The sequence below is a fragment of the Xiphophorus couchianus genome, chromosome 5, assembly GCF_001444195.1.
Source record: "Xiphophorus couchianus chromosome 5, X_couchianus-1.0, whole genome shotgun sequence".
Lineage (NCBI taxonomy): Eukaryota > Metazoa > Chordata > Actinopteri > Cyprinodontiformes > Poeciliidae > Xiphophorus > Xiphophorus couchianus.
The window spans coordinates 25,794,206-25,812,034 of NC_040232.1; the positions used below are offsets into that span (position 1 = coordinate 25,794,206).

Consider the following 17,829-nt stretch of genomic DNA (forward strand, 5'->3'; position numbering starts at 1 on the left):
ATTTTCTATCACTGTGTTATTTTAAAGTTTCTTTCAAATATGTAAAAATATCCCAAAAGATCCACCTGAAATGATTTTGAAGTAATTCCCTTAATATTAACTAACTCTTATTTTTATAACGATTTCTGATATTAATGTACATATTTAATACATTCTAAGAATATGTTTTAATGCTTCTAGCTGTCTACAGTACTCACGCGATAACATACTACATGTTTATTGAATATTTCAAATGTATTCCAGTATGTATTTCTAAGGTTTTCTTCTCTCTCTCTCTCTCTCTCTCTTTCGTTGAGGATGCTAAGAACGTCTATGATTGGTCAATCCTTCTGCATACAGCTGCATCACAAATTCACTTCCTCTTCCCCGGCGCAAAGATGGCGGAGTACGACCTCACCACGAAAATAGCCCACTTTTTAGACCGTCATCTCGTTTTTCCTCTGCTGGAGTTCTTGTCCGTCAAAGAGGTATGGAACACTTAAACATTAAAACATTTATTTCCTGTCTTTCGTAGGTTCAATCGTTCAAAATATGTGAATTAGACAGTCGGGGAAGCCGAAACATGCGTAGGATTAGATGGCCACATTTTCTTCCCGCGTGTAAAATCTTTCCACTTTAGGCGGAAGAAGGGGGAGCTGTTTTCAAAATAAAAGCACCCCTCAACATCTTTTTAAAAAGTAGGATACAACTATTTGTGGTAATACGATGTGGGAAGTGATTTCTGAAACATAAAATTACTTCAAAGATAAATGCATATATCAGCGCGCATATATAAACTCCAGTATAACGAATGAGAAACGCTAGGATTTTAGCAGAGTCATGTGTGAAGAGAATGAACCGGAAGTGTCCGCTGTAGGAATGCTAACTTTACACTAGCTCGTTAAAGTATGTCTTTTCTTGCTATGAACTGCTTTTTTTTGTGTCCAAATATTGTGCGGAGATTTTGTACAGAGTGTCATAAGAGCTGTAGATGCCCCAGTGGAATATTCTGGTGTAAGAAGTTCTCAGTAAATGGCTCTACGTAGCGCTAGCTACCAGAAGCTTTATACTTTACGTTATGCTTCTCTTGCAGCTGGGTAACTCTTTTCAGCTTTCAGAATCAGAACTGCTGCCAACAGAGTCTCCTGGTTTGCTTTGACAAACTCTTTTATGTTCATTTGCAAGTTAGCAAGTGTTACACTCTTCTGTGGCTGGCCAAAAGTATTCACACTTCTTCAACGTTTTGTCGTTTTATCCACAAACCTCATTTTACGTTACAGGCTAACAAAGATGAGCAATTAGTTATGACAAATGGGCCATTCTGTTGTCTGTATTTGAGACGACGCAACTTTATTTATTGTTTCTGTTGGATATTTAGAATGCCTTCCACTTCCAGCGTTAATTGTTCTTTAGAAATTCAAGTTTATTGACCTTTTAGATATGGTACTAACGTTATTATGTCATTCTCAATATACTACTTGAAAATTGTCTCAGAACGACAATATTACCATTTATCTCAATAATTTCTGGGACAAACAAAATTTGGAATTGGCGTCATTAGAGCTACTAGGAACTTATTCATAATGCATGAATTACCTATTTGCAATATTAGACTCATAGAAGTTCATGTTATTAATGATGACAGAATATGGGCAGAATTAAAGGCTTAATTCTTAAATGCTGCTCACGTTAAGCAGCACTTAAGTGCCTCAAGCAACACAAGAGATAGTAAAGAATGCTAAATTAGGCAGAACATTGGTTTACTTGTTCAAATAAGATTTATTTAAATGAATTATGTTCATTTGAGTTCATTTGGGCCTTTTAATCTGTTTTTACAAAGTCATTTAACTGCCAGCTCTCAAGTTGATTTAATTGTAAAATTCTGGGATGCTTCTAGAAACACAAAGGAATGAATTAATATAAAATAATTGTTTTTTGCTTTCTATTGATATGTTAGCTGTCAGAAATTAGATTTTTATAAATATTTTATTTAATTTTTTTTTTAAATCTCATGTAAGTTGTGACAAATTTCCAGATCTACAATGAGGAGGAACTTCTCCGTGGGAAACTGGATCTCCTCAGTGACACCAACATGGTGGACTTCGCCATGGACGTCTACAGAAACCTCTATTCCGACACGGAAATTCCCCACAGTAAGCGTCGACGTCGCACTGCCGTCTTCAGATCTAACACCCACAAAATCAATCAGTACGGTTAATATCGTTTGATAGACGTCATAAAAGGGCCACTGCCGCACACCGCTCACTCCACTCGCCATTGATTTAGCAGTAAACTTTTATTTTACAGCCTTTTCCAGCGCTGGGGTCCGGACTCCGTACATGCCGCTTTATGATGCCGGCGTAACTATTACCTTTCTTTATCATCCTCTCGTCAGCTCTCAGGGAGAAGAGGACGGAGGTGGTGGCCCAGCTGAAGCAGCTGCAAGGGGAGACGGAACCCATCGTTAAGATGTTTGAGGACCCGGAGGCGACGAGGCAGATACAGTCCACCAGGTGAGGCCAAAAATGTAAAAAAAACAACAACAAAAAACCCCTTAGACTTTTTGATATCCATCAGATTGTCTTTGGTTTTAGAGAGCTAAATTGGTTAACAATCGCAGAAAGATTCAAGATCCCAAGTGTTGTTGAAAATCAAAACACTTTGGTGTCTTGGAATGGTATCTTAACCTAATCTACAGGAACGTTCATCATTTATTGCGATAAATTCATTCTGATAAGAATTTTGATCCATCGTTGTCACAATACATTCCAATTAATGATGTTTAAAATCCTCTAAAACTGTCCCTATTGTTGGGTTGACAGCTTTACTATTTTCTCCGCTCCAATGAAAACATCAATAAATGCCAATAAATTTGAAACCATTGTGTGCAGTTTAGTGATACAAATCACACTTTTTTGTGTGACTGCTGTCCTAAAGAAGCACACTGCCAGTGGGAATGTTTGTCCAGACCCGTATTTGGGTTGGTGGGGCTGTAAATGCTTTGACACACAGTCACAGTCATACAGTTCCCTAAAAAACTAGAAGTAAATAGTTATTGTCATCATTTTTACAGCAAAATATCATAACAAAACTTTCAAGACCGTAGCGCTCATCTCCTATTCAATCAAACAAATTTTCTGTTCAAAAGACAGATTGGTTTAAAATGCGTTTTTTTTTTTTTTTAGCAGATTTGTAGTTTGTAACCAGTAAAACATTGAGAAGCCTTTGTTTTTATTCATCAGATGTTCACTCTGTGTCTGTCGGATTCGAACGCGATCATAATCTCATAATTGTTGGTCTCAAGATCCGTCTCTCAGGCCAACAGACAGTTTGCCTCTTTATTTTGCCATTATGTCCTAAATTATGTGCAGTGTTGTTGCTTGATTTATTGTGTTTGCCTGCTAATAAGGGGATCTTGAGAACTTCTGCTGTCTTTTCGGGTTATTGAGTACATGTAGCTTAGTCGCACAGAACCACAAAAAATGTGACAGAAAAAAATATTTCTTTGTGTTGTTTTTGTTTAATACCTGATACATTTTTTTTTTTTTTTTTAATACACTCAATTCAGACAATGAGAGATAATAAGGCTTTTAGTCCTGGACGGTATGAGAAACCTGAGAATAAATAGCAGGCTGTTACATTTTTGACACATGAATTAAAAACAAAAATGTGCAAACAGATTCTAACAGTTTTGAACCAAGCAGGACAAATAGCAGTTATTCCTAGGATACTAATTATTACAGTTATGAACATGTTGCATGTAACGTTTCTTGTTTGGATTTTGTTGGGTACATCTAAGTAAAGATATATATATATAGATATGCAAAATGTTGTGGTAGTTCTTCTCAATAAAGTGTAGAGCTGGAAGTGTTGAGTTGGTTGCTCAACAGACAGTGTTGCTTTTAGTCTCCGTGATCAAACTTGCCCTTCAAAAAAGTGTTTAGTTGAGACCAAACTAAAGATTCTTGTCATCAAATTTTTGGTATAAAGAGAGAAAGAAATGAGAAAAACAATAAATCGTACAGATGGAAATGATTTATCATTTAATTCCATCCATCCATTTTCTGTTCACCCTTGTCCCTAATGGGGTCAGGAGGGTTGCTGGTGCTACGTTCCGGGCGAGAGGCGGGGTCACCCTGGACAGGTCGCCAGTCTGTCACAGGGCAACACAGAGACATACAGGACAAACAAACATTCACTCACACCTAGGGAGAATTTAGAGAGAGAGACCAATTAACCTGACAGTCATGTTTTTGGACTGTGGGAGGAAGCTGGAGTACCCGGAGAGAACCCACACATGCACAGGGAGAACATGCAAACTCCATGCAGAAAGACCCCGGCCGGGAATCGAACCCAGGACCTTCTTGCTGCAAGGCAACAGTGCTACCAACTGCGCCACTGTGCAGCCCCTTTAGTCCTGATAAAGGGTTTTAAATCAATTAATTTAATTTAATTAATCATTTAATTAATTGATTTATTGGTTGTAGTATGACAGGCCTATGATCCATCTACTAAAACAATCATTACAGCCGTAGTCCAAACATAACGCTCCTGTTTCCTCACTCTTGTCACCCCGGTAAATCCAAAGCAGAGTTTCTGGAAGTGTTGAAGCATTCAAGGCGCCCAGCAGAGAGAACGGCGCACAGCAGTCGCTGGCGCTAATCAATCTGTGGAATCTTTGTTCTGCAACACCCAGCAGGTCGCCATTCCACACACACACACACACACACACACACACCGCCCATCTCCTAACCTCGACGCATTCTTGCTGCTTCAACCTGGCCTGCAAACCGTGGGGGAATGCCTCAGAGCAAAATTCATTTAACACACCACACAAACGCGCCAGCAAACTCACACTCACACGTCTCCCGGCTTCTTTTTTTTTTTTTTTTTATAAAACTGAATTTACCCTAGAAAGACACATAGTTTGAATGTGGTGTCCACATAAATAGATTTTTTGGTGGACGGCGAAGTAGTAAAATGCATTCGGGATACAACGGTTTCCAAAGGAGCCAGTGCATTCCTCGATTTTTGACAAACCCAGAGAGACACAGAGGCTGGGCTGAGAAATCAGTCTTCACTTTATTCACCATGCAAAAGATCCCCCTCCTCCCCCCACTCCTCCCATCAAACCAAAACCAAATCTAATAAACAGCTCATCACACATATTTGAACACTTTCCTCTTGTTTTCAACCAAAAGTTGAAGAGTATACCTGGAGGTGGTTCTAAAATGTCAGCCAGACGACAACTCGGTTCAAACCGGCTCTAACTAACTACAGGAACTTGTCCCTTTCTGTTTTTTTGTGTTTTCCAGGGACGGACGAATGCTCTTTGACTATTTGGAAGAAAAGCACAACGTAAGTCGAGCCCCGATTTGCTGACATGTCGCTTCTCCGGAGCGTTTCCCATGGCTTCTGGGTGAACTCGTGGTCGTTTCGGGGGCAAAGCGGGAGGGAGGGAGAGAGGGAGAGAAAGGACGGGGCCGAGCAGGGAACAGCAGATTTACTTCCCAAAACCCTTAACTCATTTTCGGGGTTTGTATGGCTTGCACAAATCCTGCAGACATTTACATTCTGTGGTGAATTGTTAAGAATAAACGGAATAGCTCGGAACCTGTGGATGGAGCCGCAAGAATGCCGGAGGTTCTATATTTACCGTGATGTCGGGCCGCTTACCCTCCCCTCCATCGGTCCCGTCCCGCTCCGGCATCCTGCCGTGTGATCCTCAGCGTACCTCCACCCAGACCAGGCGCTGGGCCTCTCAACCTGCTGCTGCACAGGCTTTTTATTTTGGGGGTTTCCTGACATCAGCCGGTACTGCTGACACGCTGCACATCAGCAAACACCGTCCTGCATGCTGGAAGCGACCGCCCTTTATATATTTATGCATTTTCAATATTTTTATTTACTTATTTTTTTCACTTGGCCACGGACGGCAGATTTGGAAGTCGGAAGAAAAATCCCACTGACAGAATATCGTGCAGTAAATGTTTGCGCATACAGCGTCTTGCAAAAGTTTTCACATCCCCTGCGCTCTGCTCAGTTTGTCGCGTGACAGCCACGTACTTTAATGTCTTTTATGTTATAAACCAGTACAAAAAACGCATAACTGAAGCTGAAGGAAAAGGATAGATGATTTATATTTTATTTACAATTAAAATCATTTTCATTGTAGATTAAAATTACAATTAAAATAGTGATTTTAATTACAATGAATGGGTCGCATTTATGTACAACTCCTATCAACTCCTGTACTGTACATTTAAGTAAAAGCATTTTCTTTCTTTGTCTTTCTTTCTTTCTGTCTGACTTTTTTCTGTCTTCCTTTTTTCCTTTCTGTCTTTCTTTCTACTTTTCTGTCTTTTTGCCTGTCTTTCTTTCTGTCTTTCAAAAATAAAATCCTTACAACCACTTGTCTTCAGATGCAAGTGTTCACCCTTAGGCAGCTGAATAAGAATGCATGACTCACTTTGTTTTTAGAGATTTTTTCATTCAGTTTCACAGTTGTTATACTTTGTGCTACTATGAGAATAAATCAAAACCTAGCTCCAATCAGTTTTTTTGTTTTTTTTTTGCCGATGTGCTGTAGAAATTGGGCCTTAAAGCTGGAGTATGCAACTTTTATATATAAAAAAAGTTTTCTTCACATATTTGTTAAAACCCTTACTATATAATACGAACCTGCAAAAAAAATCAAATTCCTCTGCTGTCTCCCAGTGCTTGCTACAGAAATGCATAGCTCTGTCAGAAACAACCAATCAGAGTCACTAGGAGGGTCTCAGTGCTGTCAATCATGCTTGTGTGCACATCGCTTGCAGCGTTACTTGAGTCGTAATCACTCAGGCTAGTTAGCTTGGACTGTGGATAAATGCTTTCCCTGTAAAGATAAGTTGTTTCTCTGCCATCATCACATTAAGCAACGGTGAATTTTAAAATTGTTGTATTTGTATTTCCTTTGAAGTTCCGTCAGGAGTATTTGGACACACTGTACCGATATGCCAAGTTCCAGTACGAGTGCGGGAACTACTCCGGTGCCGCCGAGTACCTGTACTTCTTCCGTGTCTTGGTAAGCTTCCAGCTTTTATCACACACATTTACATTTACACAGTCGTTTCTAGTGTCACCTCTGTTTTTCTCAAATATGAACATCAGTTTCACCAACTTCACTCATCTTTGTAGGAGCAAAAATTATGTTATTTCATCTTCAATTGGAAAATAATGCAAAATATAGTGGGCAAAGTGTAAAATCAGAACAATATAAAATGTATTTGCTGAATAAGAATTCATCTTTACAAATTTTAGTGCCCTCAAAAAGGCATTGGTGGATTTTTGAAATTCTGTCAGATGTAAGTGCTTCCACAGGAGAGGACATTAGAACTTGGAAAAGCTCAAGTTATTGCCTTTTTAATTCCCTCCACATCTTCCATATCAAGCGCAGGCTGTTGTGCTACTTGAGTTGGATCTTTTATTGGGCCAAATGATCAGCGGCAGGCTGCATAATCTGCACTCTTCTCACAGGGCGGGGCCCCGCCAGACAGCTTATTGATTTCAGGACTGTGGCCAGAGAGTCCCCAGTCACGACTCCCAAGCTTCTCTGCTTAGTTATGCAAGACACTTTATACTTGGCTGCCAGTGTTAGAGGCAGTTTACAAGAGGCTGCAGAGGGTTATGTTATTGAGAAACAGCATTAAAGTCATTAATATAGTCAAAGATGAGTGAAGCTTCACTAATGAGTGAGTGGAACTGAATCCGGCTTTACTTCCAATCTCAAAACACACACCTACAGTTGTTTTTGTTCAGCAAAGTTTGAATGATTGCTATTTTTTGATATGACTCATTGATAGTTCAGTCTGACGCATATTTCAGTACAGTTCCAGCTAATTGTGTCCAAACAATCTTTTAAAAACATTCTCCTGATTAATGGATGTTTGCTTTTAAATTTAGTACAATTTAATAACTATTGTTATTGAACATCATAGGCAGGCAGGGGCAGCAGTCTTTCTTTGACTGCAATCATTATTATAGGAGATAAAATAATTTTAGTCCCTTTGCGATTCAAGTTACGATAATAACCTTAGTTAAAGCTTATTTCCAATGGCTTTGGTTTTTCTTCACACCAAAGTGGCTTTTGATATCTTTAAAGGTTGCTTTCTCTACAAATAGGTTATTTACTTAATTGAATGTGAACTTTGTGATGCTACATCAAGTGTGAGGAACTTGAACTCAGCTAAAGGTCCTTTAATGACCAGTGCAACCAGCCTGCATAACTGCCGGTTTCAAAATGTCATCCAGTTGTCCGCTGCGTTCGGTTTGACTTCGGTTCAGCATTTAGCTTTGTGGGAAAGAAGAGCGCTCAGGCCAAACCCAGGCCTGAAAGAATTGGCAGCCGTAACGGCAACATTTATTTATTTTTTCCTCCAAAACAGTGATAGAACGAATTCATTCAAATTAAGATTCACTCCTGCACTATCCCTCCTCGTCTTTTTTTTTTTTTTCTGGGGTGTTTTTTTTGTTGTTGTTTTTTTTTTTGACGTCGTTGATGTCTGGGTTGTCGTGAAAGGTCTCTTCTCGGAAACTTGGCCGATCCCCTAAAAAACAGTGGATCTGTTTATTTATCTCTCCACCATACCACATCCATGGCGACAAGTCATTTGTACAAGAGGAGAAAACCCCGTTAAAAAGTGCCCAAAACCCCCCTCGCAAAAGTTATGTCAGACTGTTCCTCCAGCAGTTGTTTGTGGCTCTCCGGCTCATTCTAAACAAACCAAAATTGCTCTAATTGAGCTCAGTCGCTCAAAGTCTAGCGTAGACTTTAAGAAAATCTCCTACCCCACAGTCGGTCAGACCCCTGGTGTAAAGTTCAGGCCAGAATTGGGCTCTGTAACTAAATCTTTTGTTGGCTAAACTTGACAATGCGGCAGGGTTTTCAGGCGAACGGAAAAGGTAGAAATGGATTTCATTAGTCAGTGTATGGCTCTCTTTTTGTGGACCTCCCATCCTCACAAGCTCCTTGTCTGTCTGTCTCCCCCTCGCCCCCTCCCTCTTATCCCCCAACCAGACCTCCTCCATGGGGAGAGGTGAGGCTCCATAAAGTCATTTAACGTGGGAAACCCAGTCAATTAAACGAAGCAAGCCAGCCTTGCAAAATCCATGCCTCAGGTCTTGTTACAGTGCGGCCCAGGCCCCCGAAAAGAGCAACTTATTCATATCATCACTTAATGCAGGGATTGGATGTTAAGAATAAAGATTGGGTGTCCCGCCTGAACCCCAGCACAGTAAATTTATTGTTGCTGGTCAGTCAGGGAAAATGTGCCCATTTCACAAACCCAGTGGAAACTTAAGGTAACTGCTGGAAAAACCCAGGTATTGAGACTTTTCTAGCGTGGCCACTAGTAGAAAAGCCGGACTCTGTGTGTGTGGAGAAAGCTGCCATAATGACCTGGGGGTCAGCCAAATGTAGCAGGCAGGGACTTCCAGAAGAGAGGGGGGAAAAAAATAAAAGGAAACCAAAATAAAACACTTCTACAGATGAAACCCTGACCTTTACTCTAAAGCCAGAGTCGCAATGCCGCCCTTTGTGTTTCCACGAATATTTCATTCAAACTGATGTATCAGAATTATTCAAGTGGTTGCATCTGTGTGTTTCTTGGGTTTTTTTTCATAATTGATGCACGGGGGTGTGTGGTTAGTTTCGCTGGACACTCAGCAGACATCCACCCTCACTTCCTGCTTGACTCATGTCATCAGCGTTGGCCGTCTGATGTTACCACGGACTAAAGTGAGTCTGAGTTTCCCATGAGTCTTGGGGTGTAGCCCAATGTCCACTACCAGCTGAGGATCAGAGGACATTTTGCAACCTGCGTTTCATTAACTGCTTCTCCTGTTGTTTGTTTTGGGCTGTTCTGGAAATCACAAATGGTAACCTGCAACATGTTTGAGAGTAATTATCCTCTCAGAGATGTCCCCGTCGGGTCAGGTTTCAGTCTAATTAACCCGTGATGAGAAGAAGATTGACTAGGTTGAGTGGGGATAATGCTGAAAATTGTGTTTATTATCTGAATTGAGCTAAAAATAACAAGCAACAAAACTGTAATCTTTGTTAAAAGCATTTTTTTAGCAATATATTTATTGAGTTCTTGCTTATTCTACTTGCCACCAGCAAAACACAAAAACATTAAGCAAAAAAACACCAAAAACTTAATTTAACTAAATAAACACATTTAGTTTCTTCCTGAGTGTAACTAGGAAGAAAGACTCTTGATCACCTTGAGTTATCTACAGTTTCATAATATCACAGTGTTGACATAAAGCAGTATCAGCTGCTTACTTTTATTTGTAAAATAAAACCTAATGCAACAATCTGAAATAGGGCTGCAACTAACAATTATTTTAGTGATCAGTTATTCTATCAACTATTCTGATGATTAATCGATTAATTGGATTTTTAAAAAAATCTTTGCATTCTGCAGATTTTTCATTTAACCACTTAAGCTTTATTGTACAATATTAAGAATGCATTAAGTTTCAAATAAACGAATAATCCAGTTCCTTTTTAAGTAAGAAAAGAAACATTTTGTTACCTGAAATGCAACAAAAGTATTCCTTTAGTGATGATTTGTAGCAAAGGATGCGTCTGCAGCAAAGAAAAAACTAAACTAAAAACTTCTAAAATGAACACATGAAAGCTCAGCTGTTCCTGCTCCACTTAACGTCACGACATTGTGGAGCTAATTTGTTAAAAGATGTTTAATAGATTTCTTCTTTTTTTTTTTTTAAATCTAAAACCGTCACTGGACGAGTTTTAGGTAGAACATATTTACAGAGGAAGAAGGTTTTTCATTTTTGAATGGAAAATGTACATAGTCTTTGCACAGTTCTGATTTAATCACTGCTCTGGCTGCGTTGCTCTCTCAGCAAATGGACTTTTTTAGAGACTATACAACAATTAACGATTACTTGACTACTAAATTACTATTTCAACAATCGAATAAATCACGATTAGTCACTTCAGCCCTAATCTGAAATATTAATCACAATAAGCAAATACCTACTGGCTAAAACCTGCTCACTACCTAGAATATTCTAGATTTTTGCCATTCTGCCCTTTGAAGAGTAACAACAGGAGCTCACCTTAGCTGACGGCAGTGTAATGTGTCTGGTAGCTGGTGCTTCTTTTAGTTTCAAAGTCAGTGTTTTACATGACCAGAAATATTTTTCCAACACCTAAATTTGTTGAAAGGAATGGAAAAAGTGCAGTAAGCACAGAAACACCAGTTCAGTTATTTTCTAGCAGCCTGTCTTTACTCTCGAGTTCTGTTATGCATCATCTAACGCATTTAGCACACACACTACTCCTAAATCCTGTTTGTTTCTTTATTTGTTTGTTTGTTGCCGAACCGTATTTTCTCCATTGTTGCGATTCATCACTTTTTTTTCTTTTTTAACAAGTGTACAATGTCAACTTGTCCCTCCCAAGGTGCCGTCTACAGACAGGAATGCCCTGAACTCGCTGTGGGGCAAGCTGGCCTCTGAGATCCTGATGCAGAACTGGGAGGCAGCCATGGAGGACCTGACCCGCCTGAGAGAGACTATTGATAACAACGTAAATGCCCCACTTCTCAGAATTTGATACCGCATTTAGATTCCCTTACATAGACTCCCATATTGACATTTCACTTGCAGAACAGCTCTGCTATGGCATTTTATTTCTTACCACCGGCTCTCATCTGAGTACTTAAGAACTTGGATCCCACTATGAAGGCGTTGTTGGTGTTTAATTGCCATTTAGAGGGCAAGCACACAAGATTTTGTTTTCCTTGTACCTCACTATAGAAAGAGTTTTATATCTTGCATATAAAACTCAGCTTTTTTCTCTTTTTTTGCGTATGTTTTTGTGACATTTTTCTGGTCTGGTCTTGTTCAGTCGGTGAGCTCGCCTCTCCAGTCTCTTCAGCAGCGGACATGGCTCATTCACTGGTCGCTCTTCGTCTTCTTCAACCACCCCAAGGGCAGAGACAACATCATTGACCTGTTTCTTTACCAACCACAGTAAGTACAATTCCTTTTCCAGCTAATTTTATTTGTTCAGTCGCATTTAAGCCCCCCAACAGCGGAAAACTGTTGAGTCTAAATGCATTTCCATTATGCAATGGAAACTTGAATTTGATTGACTCTTTTTTAAAATTGCACCGAAAGTGGATGTGGTCGCTAAGACTCACCTCTGTTTACAAAAAAGCTGTCTTGCTGTTAAAAAAAACAAACACATTTTACAAACGCCTTGCATCGCCGGGTTTTGAACAAAGTCGCACGTGGTTTGGGTGTTTCGAACTGCGAAGTATTAAAAATAACAGCTCTTCAGTTTGTTTGTATTTTAGTGTGTGTTTTTTTTTTTCATGTAGAGTAAACTATTTGCTTTAATAACACATTTTCTGGGTGCCGGGCTTCTTCATGAACCCTGCTGGTATTTTTAAAGTGGTTTCAGAAGTGTGTGTATTTTCCGTGTGGTCTGTTCACTCTAAGTGGAGAAGCGGGCCATGTGTATCGCAGATCGGAAACTTTACACAACGCATTAAAATTTGCACACTGCCTATTTTGATGTCTTCGCCCCCTCCCCACACTCAGCCCCCACCACTGCCACCACCACCCCCGTCCGATCTGATTGCAGGCTTGTGTAATTGTACAGATGATTGGGCTACACAGACTGTATGACCGAAGACCACAACACAGCACGCTCAAATGTCTGGTTCCCTGAATTTTTGCTCAGTTTTTAATTTTATTGCGGATGATTAAGGAGGCCTGCCCAATAATTACTCATGAAACGCTCACCCAGCCATCTGTTTTGGACAAACTGAGGTAGTTTTGTGTGCCTTGCGTTTTCACAGTGTAGAAACCCCATGTTTTCCCTGCTGAGGCTTGGCTCGGCTCTTGTTTCCCATCCCTTGACCAGCACTTCCTTTGGCTGCAGTCGGTGACCAGCGGCTGGGTTCAGCTTCACATTTGACCTCCCTTACCCCTGCAGTCAGCAGATGTTTGTCCAAAGCCTTGTTTATCCGCTACTGACAGACGCCGTGGGCTGCTGGAGAAAGAAAGATGTTCAGTGAAGCATTATTATTATCCAGGTGCTGAATGGGCAAATATCAAATATATCCAGTGACTTCTGCATTTGGACTCCATTTCACCAAAACATTGTTGCAGTTTGACCTAATAAAACTCCAGAAATAAAAAGTAGGGCTAAAATGACTAGTGTGATTAATCGTGATCAGATTAATTTAGTAAGCGATTAATCGTTAACTGGAGGATACAGACTTTCAGAACAACATAATTAAGCCAAAACTGTAAAAAAAAAAATATATACATTTTGCGTAAGATGAATACAAAGTGACACTTTAGTTGAAGGTGTGTTCATAAGACTGACATGACAGTGTCATAAACATAACACCTGTCATGAACATGAAGGAGTCTTCATGAATGTTTATGACTGTTGTCATGAAGTGTCATTTGGCAATTGGCATTTTTAATGCAAGGCTGACACTTTTAATGAACTTTTAATGCCAGTTTTAATGCAACGTTGCATTAAAATGCCATTATTTACAGAATGATGCAAAGTTGACACTTTTAATGCAAGAACTAATTAATTATTAATCATTGAGGACTATTGGGCTCGACAAACAGCTACCAGACAAAGCCGTTGCCTGTTGAGGTGAAACCCAACGCACAGACTTGGTAGCAACAGCAGTGACAAATGAACGGTTTTCTTATTGCTTTGCAAGCTCGCGCATCGCGTCTATGTGTACGAGGTTGAAATTTCAGGTGCGCAAATTTCGCTGGTCGCTTGGTTGGGTGAGAACAGGCGACTGTCGCCTCAAATTCTGTCAGAAATGAATTGGTCTGAACCGAAGGGTCTCCTACAGGGTGTCTCCTTCACAGCGACGCGCCACTCTGCCCCTCATTTGACTCTCTGGTTTTTCCAGATTATGAATCCAAATGACTATGGATATGTCTTCTAATCTACACTTCAAAAATGGCTTTAAAAGGACCAAGAGAGCTAGAAAAAAAACTGTAATTTTGACATAAAAGTTGTGTAGACTCTCTCAGTTTTAGATTCTTGCAATAATTGTTGTTATTGGGGGTGGGGGCCCCCTCTGGAGTGAGTAGGTGTAAGTTAATCAAGGCCACAGCATGAAGCGTTGTGGTTGGCTCCAGAGAGGAGGAAGGAGCCCTCCCAAAAACCCGGCCAATGAAAGGCTTCACAGAGGAACCCGCTGCTGGCATCACAGCTGCCACAGGTCCCCTGTCCCTTTCATTGATTCGCCTAATTAAACTGTTGTCAGTACCGCTTTTCTGAGCGCCATGTGTTTTCTCCAAACGTTGCTATAGGGAGACCCACTCAGCTTCCTCTCTTCTAAATTGATGTGGTCGCTGAGGTTTAAGTTCAAAGTCACCATGCTAGAGACCGGCTTTGACGATACAGGTGATGTGAGTTTATTACAGTTTGGAGCGGGAGAACCAAGGGATGTGTGTGTTTAGTTTTTGTTTTTTTGCTTTTTCGCCAACAGCACCATGACTCCAGAGCAGGCGTGGGATTAGAATCAGCCTGTAACAACATTGTGTACCTTGTGTTCAGCCCTTAGCAAGTTGACCTGTGGTTGGAGCAACAGTCCCTAATGGATTGAGTTTCAGCTACTGGGCACGTCTGTGCTCACTGATCTATATCTTCTTGCCAGGGTTTCCTCTTCCTCCCCTTTCCTCCTCCTCTTCGCTCTCAGGACTCTAATGAAAGAGACAACTTAAAGCCGGAGCCCATGTGCAGAAACGCAGGTCCTGTCAGGACATTTATCTGTTTAGCTGCAAGTGCTTTTTCATAAGTCAAAATGCCAAAGGCCCAAGAGGCAGCCAGAGCGTTATATTATGTGTCTCTCTGTAAAGGTCATGTCTTTTCTTACATTGCTCTAATAAGTGATTACTTGAACCCCCCCTCCTCTTCAGATACCTCAATGCAATCCAGACTATGTGCCCCCACATCCTGCGTTACCTGACCACCGCGGTCATTACCAACAAGGATGTCCGGAAGCGCCGGCAGGTTCTGAAGGATTTGGTGAAAGTCATACAGCAGGTAAGAGCTTGGTTACACGGAGACGCTATTTTGTTTAATTCAACTTATTTAAAAAAAACAAAAGTGGTCAATAGAGGTGCACAGATTGCAGTTTTCTCTTCGATTGTTGATCTTTAAAATGTTTGAGCCGGCCAAATCTGGCCAATACTGATTTTCTTTCTTTTTTGTCTTTTTTTTTTTTTTTGGCTGAAAAGTTGCTAAATATAGAAAAAGTTGCAAAGTTTGGAACAGATAAAATTGGTTTCTTTTTCATGCAAGTATCGGCTGATTGGCGATCTTCAAAAATTAAGGAAATCAGGGAGGATTTATCAGTCCACCTTTAGTCCTTACAGTTATTAGGTTGACATTAGGCTCAGATGAAGCCTAATGTTGTCTTTGTCAAAGTTGCTTCTTGAGAGATTCAAGATGAATGTGGCCAAACATGTAAAAACAATAAACACACCAAACGTTCTCCATTAATTAATACATTTTTTTTTTAGGAGTCGTACACCTACAAAGACCCAATTACCGAGTTTGTGGAGTGCCTCTACGTGAACTTTGACTTCGACAGCGCCCAGAAGAAACTAAGGGAGTGCGAGTCTGTAAGTAAACCGCCTCCACAATGTAACCGGCATCATTCATTTTAGCTGCTCGCTCCTGAAACACCAGCAGCACTCGGTCTCTGTCTCTGTCTCTCTCTCTATCTCTACCCTCTTCGGAATTCTCAATTTGTTGGTCACCCCTTGAACCTTCTCACAGGCCGTCGCAGTAAACACGACTAACAGTCATGTGACCCCGTCTGACCGCCGCAACCCCCAGCCCCATTCAATGCAGGGTCATTACTGAACAGTAAGAGCCTGTACGCCGTATCTCACCGTCTCATATAGAAGCCTCTCTGGATGCTGGATGACTCAGGCTTCAGTCGGATTTTACTGCGGCCTGTAATTGACCCATCAGGCCGGTTGTTAACAGTAAAAGCTTTATAAGCAAAAGTCTCCGCAGAGGCGTGCAGACACTTGTTTTAGGGGGGGAGATCTGTCATTGCGCTGCTATTTAGGGAGTTTCAACTCTTGCTTCATAAAAGCTGGATGTAACTACAGAACCTGAAAATAGAGTTGGTAGTACGCAGCGAAAGGGTTTGGATGTTCACTGCAGAACTAAACACTCGCAGAACAGCATTACGGTGAACATGTAAGGAGTTTTAGAGCTCAAACAAACATTTCATGCTTTAAATTTGGTCATTTATTTTTTTCTATGTTAAAAAAAACCCCACCTGGAACTTTGTCTTAAGTAATGGCTAAAAACGTTAGTTCCTTAAGCTAAAATGCTCTAAACACTGCATTGAACATGGTTGGTTTTACATTCAAACCAGGCGCAGAAGTATTTTAGTTTCCAAAGGGTCTGAGCTGCTCCTCCCACCACGTGTTGCAAATTTGTAGCTTGTTCCAAATCCATATGCATCACTTAAAACAAAACAAAACAAAAAACAAGCATGACTTAACTGATGGCTGAGCAACTCTTATCTGTAAAGCTAATGATAATATGAAGCATATGCAACATTTTAAGGAGGCAAATCATTCCGTCTTTGATGCAACAGGTTTTTGAGCATTGTAAAATGTAACTGGTGGACTTTAGTCCAAATATAACAGGATTACAGCACCACGGTTGCAGAGCCGTTTTAAAAAAAACTTATACTGGGGAACATTGAGATTTGACATCTGTAGGGTATCCACCTAAAGAACAGCTCATATTACATTGTTTGGAATTCAAGCTGGCATGCAAAGCTAAATATATTTCACGTTTTTCTGCTGTAAAGTATTTTTTGAGAGTGCAGATTTGTACTTTACGTAGCTATAAACTAAGCCGACTGTCTAATTTCAGTTGATGTTTTTTTTTTTAAGTCGGTACAATATTATTTCTGGTCGTATAACAGACCTTAAGGTTCTCTCTTTGCAAACTTTCCCCTACTTTTAAAATGAAGCTACATGTCTGTAATGCGCTCTGTTGTTTCACACTACAACGCTCCAAACATGAGTCCCTCTCTTTATTTTCTCTCATACCCAAACCAGTGAAGGAGGCCATGTTGCACAGCAATGTTCTTTCACGCATGCCGTTGGGATTGTGCTAACAGCAGATTGACAATAGCTGCTGTTTGTTTGGAAACATTGGTGCATGCGCCGCCTCCTTCTTCTCTGACTTATCGTTCCTGCTGGTGGACCAACATCAGCTTCTTCTTTGTTTTGTTTTTTAATTTATTTTTATTATTACACTTTGCACTAGAAAAGAGAAAACTTGCTGGATGAAAGCTTTTCTGGCTAGGCTTGAAAGAGAAAGTGTCTCAGCCGACTCCCCACTGCGGGATCAAAAACACACAGTGCGAAACATAAACTTTAACCATGTTTAATCGTCACAATAAAAACTGAATTTCATAAAAGATGACACATCCATTCTGCCTCCGCAGCTCCAAAGAATCATGCAAATTGGAAACGTTTGATCTCCACTTTTTTTACAGTCATTTGGCAGTTTGGTATATTGATACTTTATGTCTAGCGGGAGATAACTACACGTGCTGGCTACGTGAATAGACCAAAATCGTAACCGGTGTTGTAATTTAATGTCTCATTTGTACAATTTTCTGAATGTTTCTCCGCGTCGTTATATTCTGCCTTTCTTAGACTGATGTGATTTACAGCATAAGTAGGAACAGTTCAAACTGAGGCTTTTTATTTATCCCTTTAGCTAATGAAGCTCCTGAATGA

The 17,829-nt window shown here is 40.3% G+C and overlaps 1 protein-coding gene across 1 annotated transcript in view; it reads left to right on the forward strand.

Moving 5' to 3' along the window:
* Nucleotides 1-310: 310 nt before the first annotated feature.
* eif3ea (eukaryotic translation initiation factor 3, subunit E, a) overlaps nucleotides 311-17,829 on the forward strand; it is a 31,993-nt gene continuing 14,474 nt past the window's right edge. The window contains exons 1-9 of the mRNA XM_028018161.1: nucleotides 311-467; nucleotides 2,015-2,132; nucleotides 2,375-2,492; nucleotides 5,295-5,337; nucleotides 6,941-7,045; nucleotides 11,456-11,581; nucleotides 11,903-12,027; nucleotides 14,965-15,091; nucleotides 15,571-15,672. Coding sequence (XP_027873962.1) covers nucleotides 378-467; nucleotides 2,015-2,132; nucleotides 2,375-2,492; nucleotides 5,295-5,337; nucleotides 6,941-7,045; nucleotides 11,456-11,581; nucleotides 11,903-12,027; nucleotides 14,965-15,091; nucleotides 15,571-15,672 — 954 coding nt within the window. The 5' untranslated portion in view covers nucleotides 311-377. The remainder of the gene's footprint in view (nucleotides 468-2,014; nucleotides 2,133-2,374; nucleotides 2,493-5,294; nucleotides 5,338-6,940; nucleotides 7,046-11,455; nucleotides 11,582-11,902; nucleotides 12,028-14,964; nucleotides 15,092-15,570; nucleotides 15,673-17,829) is intronic.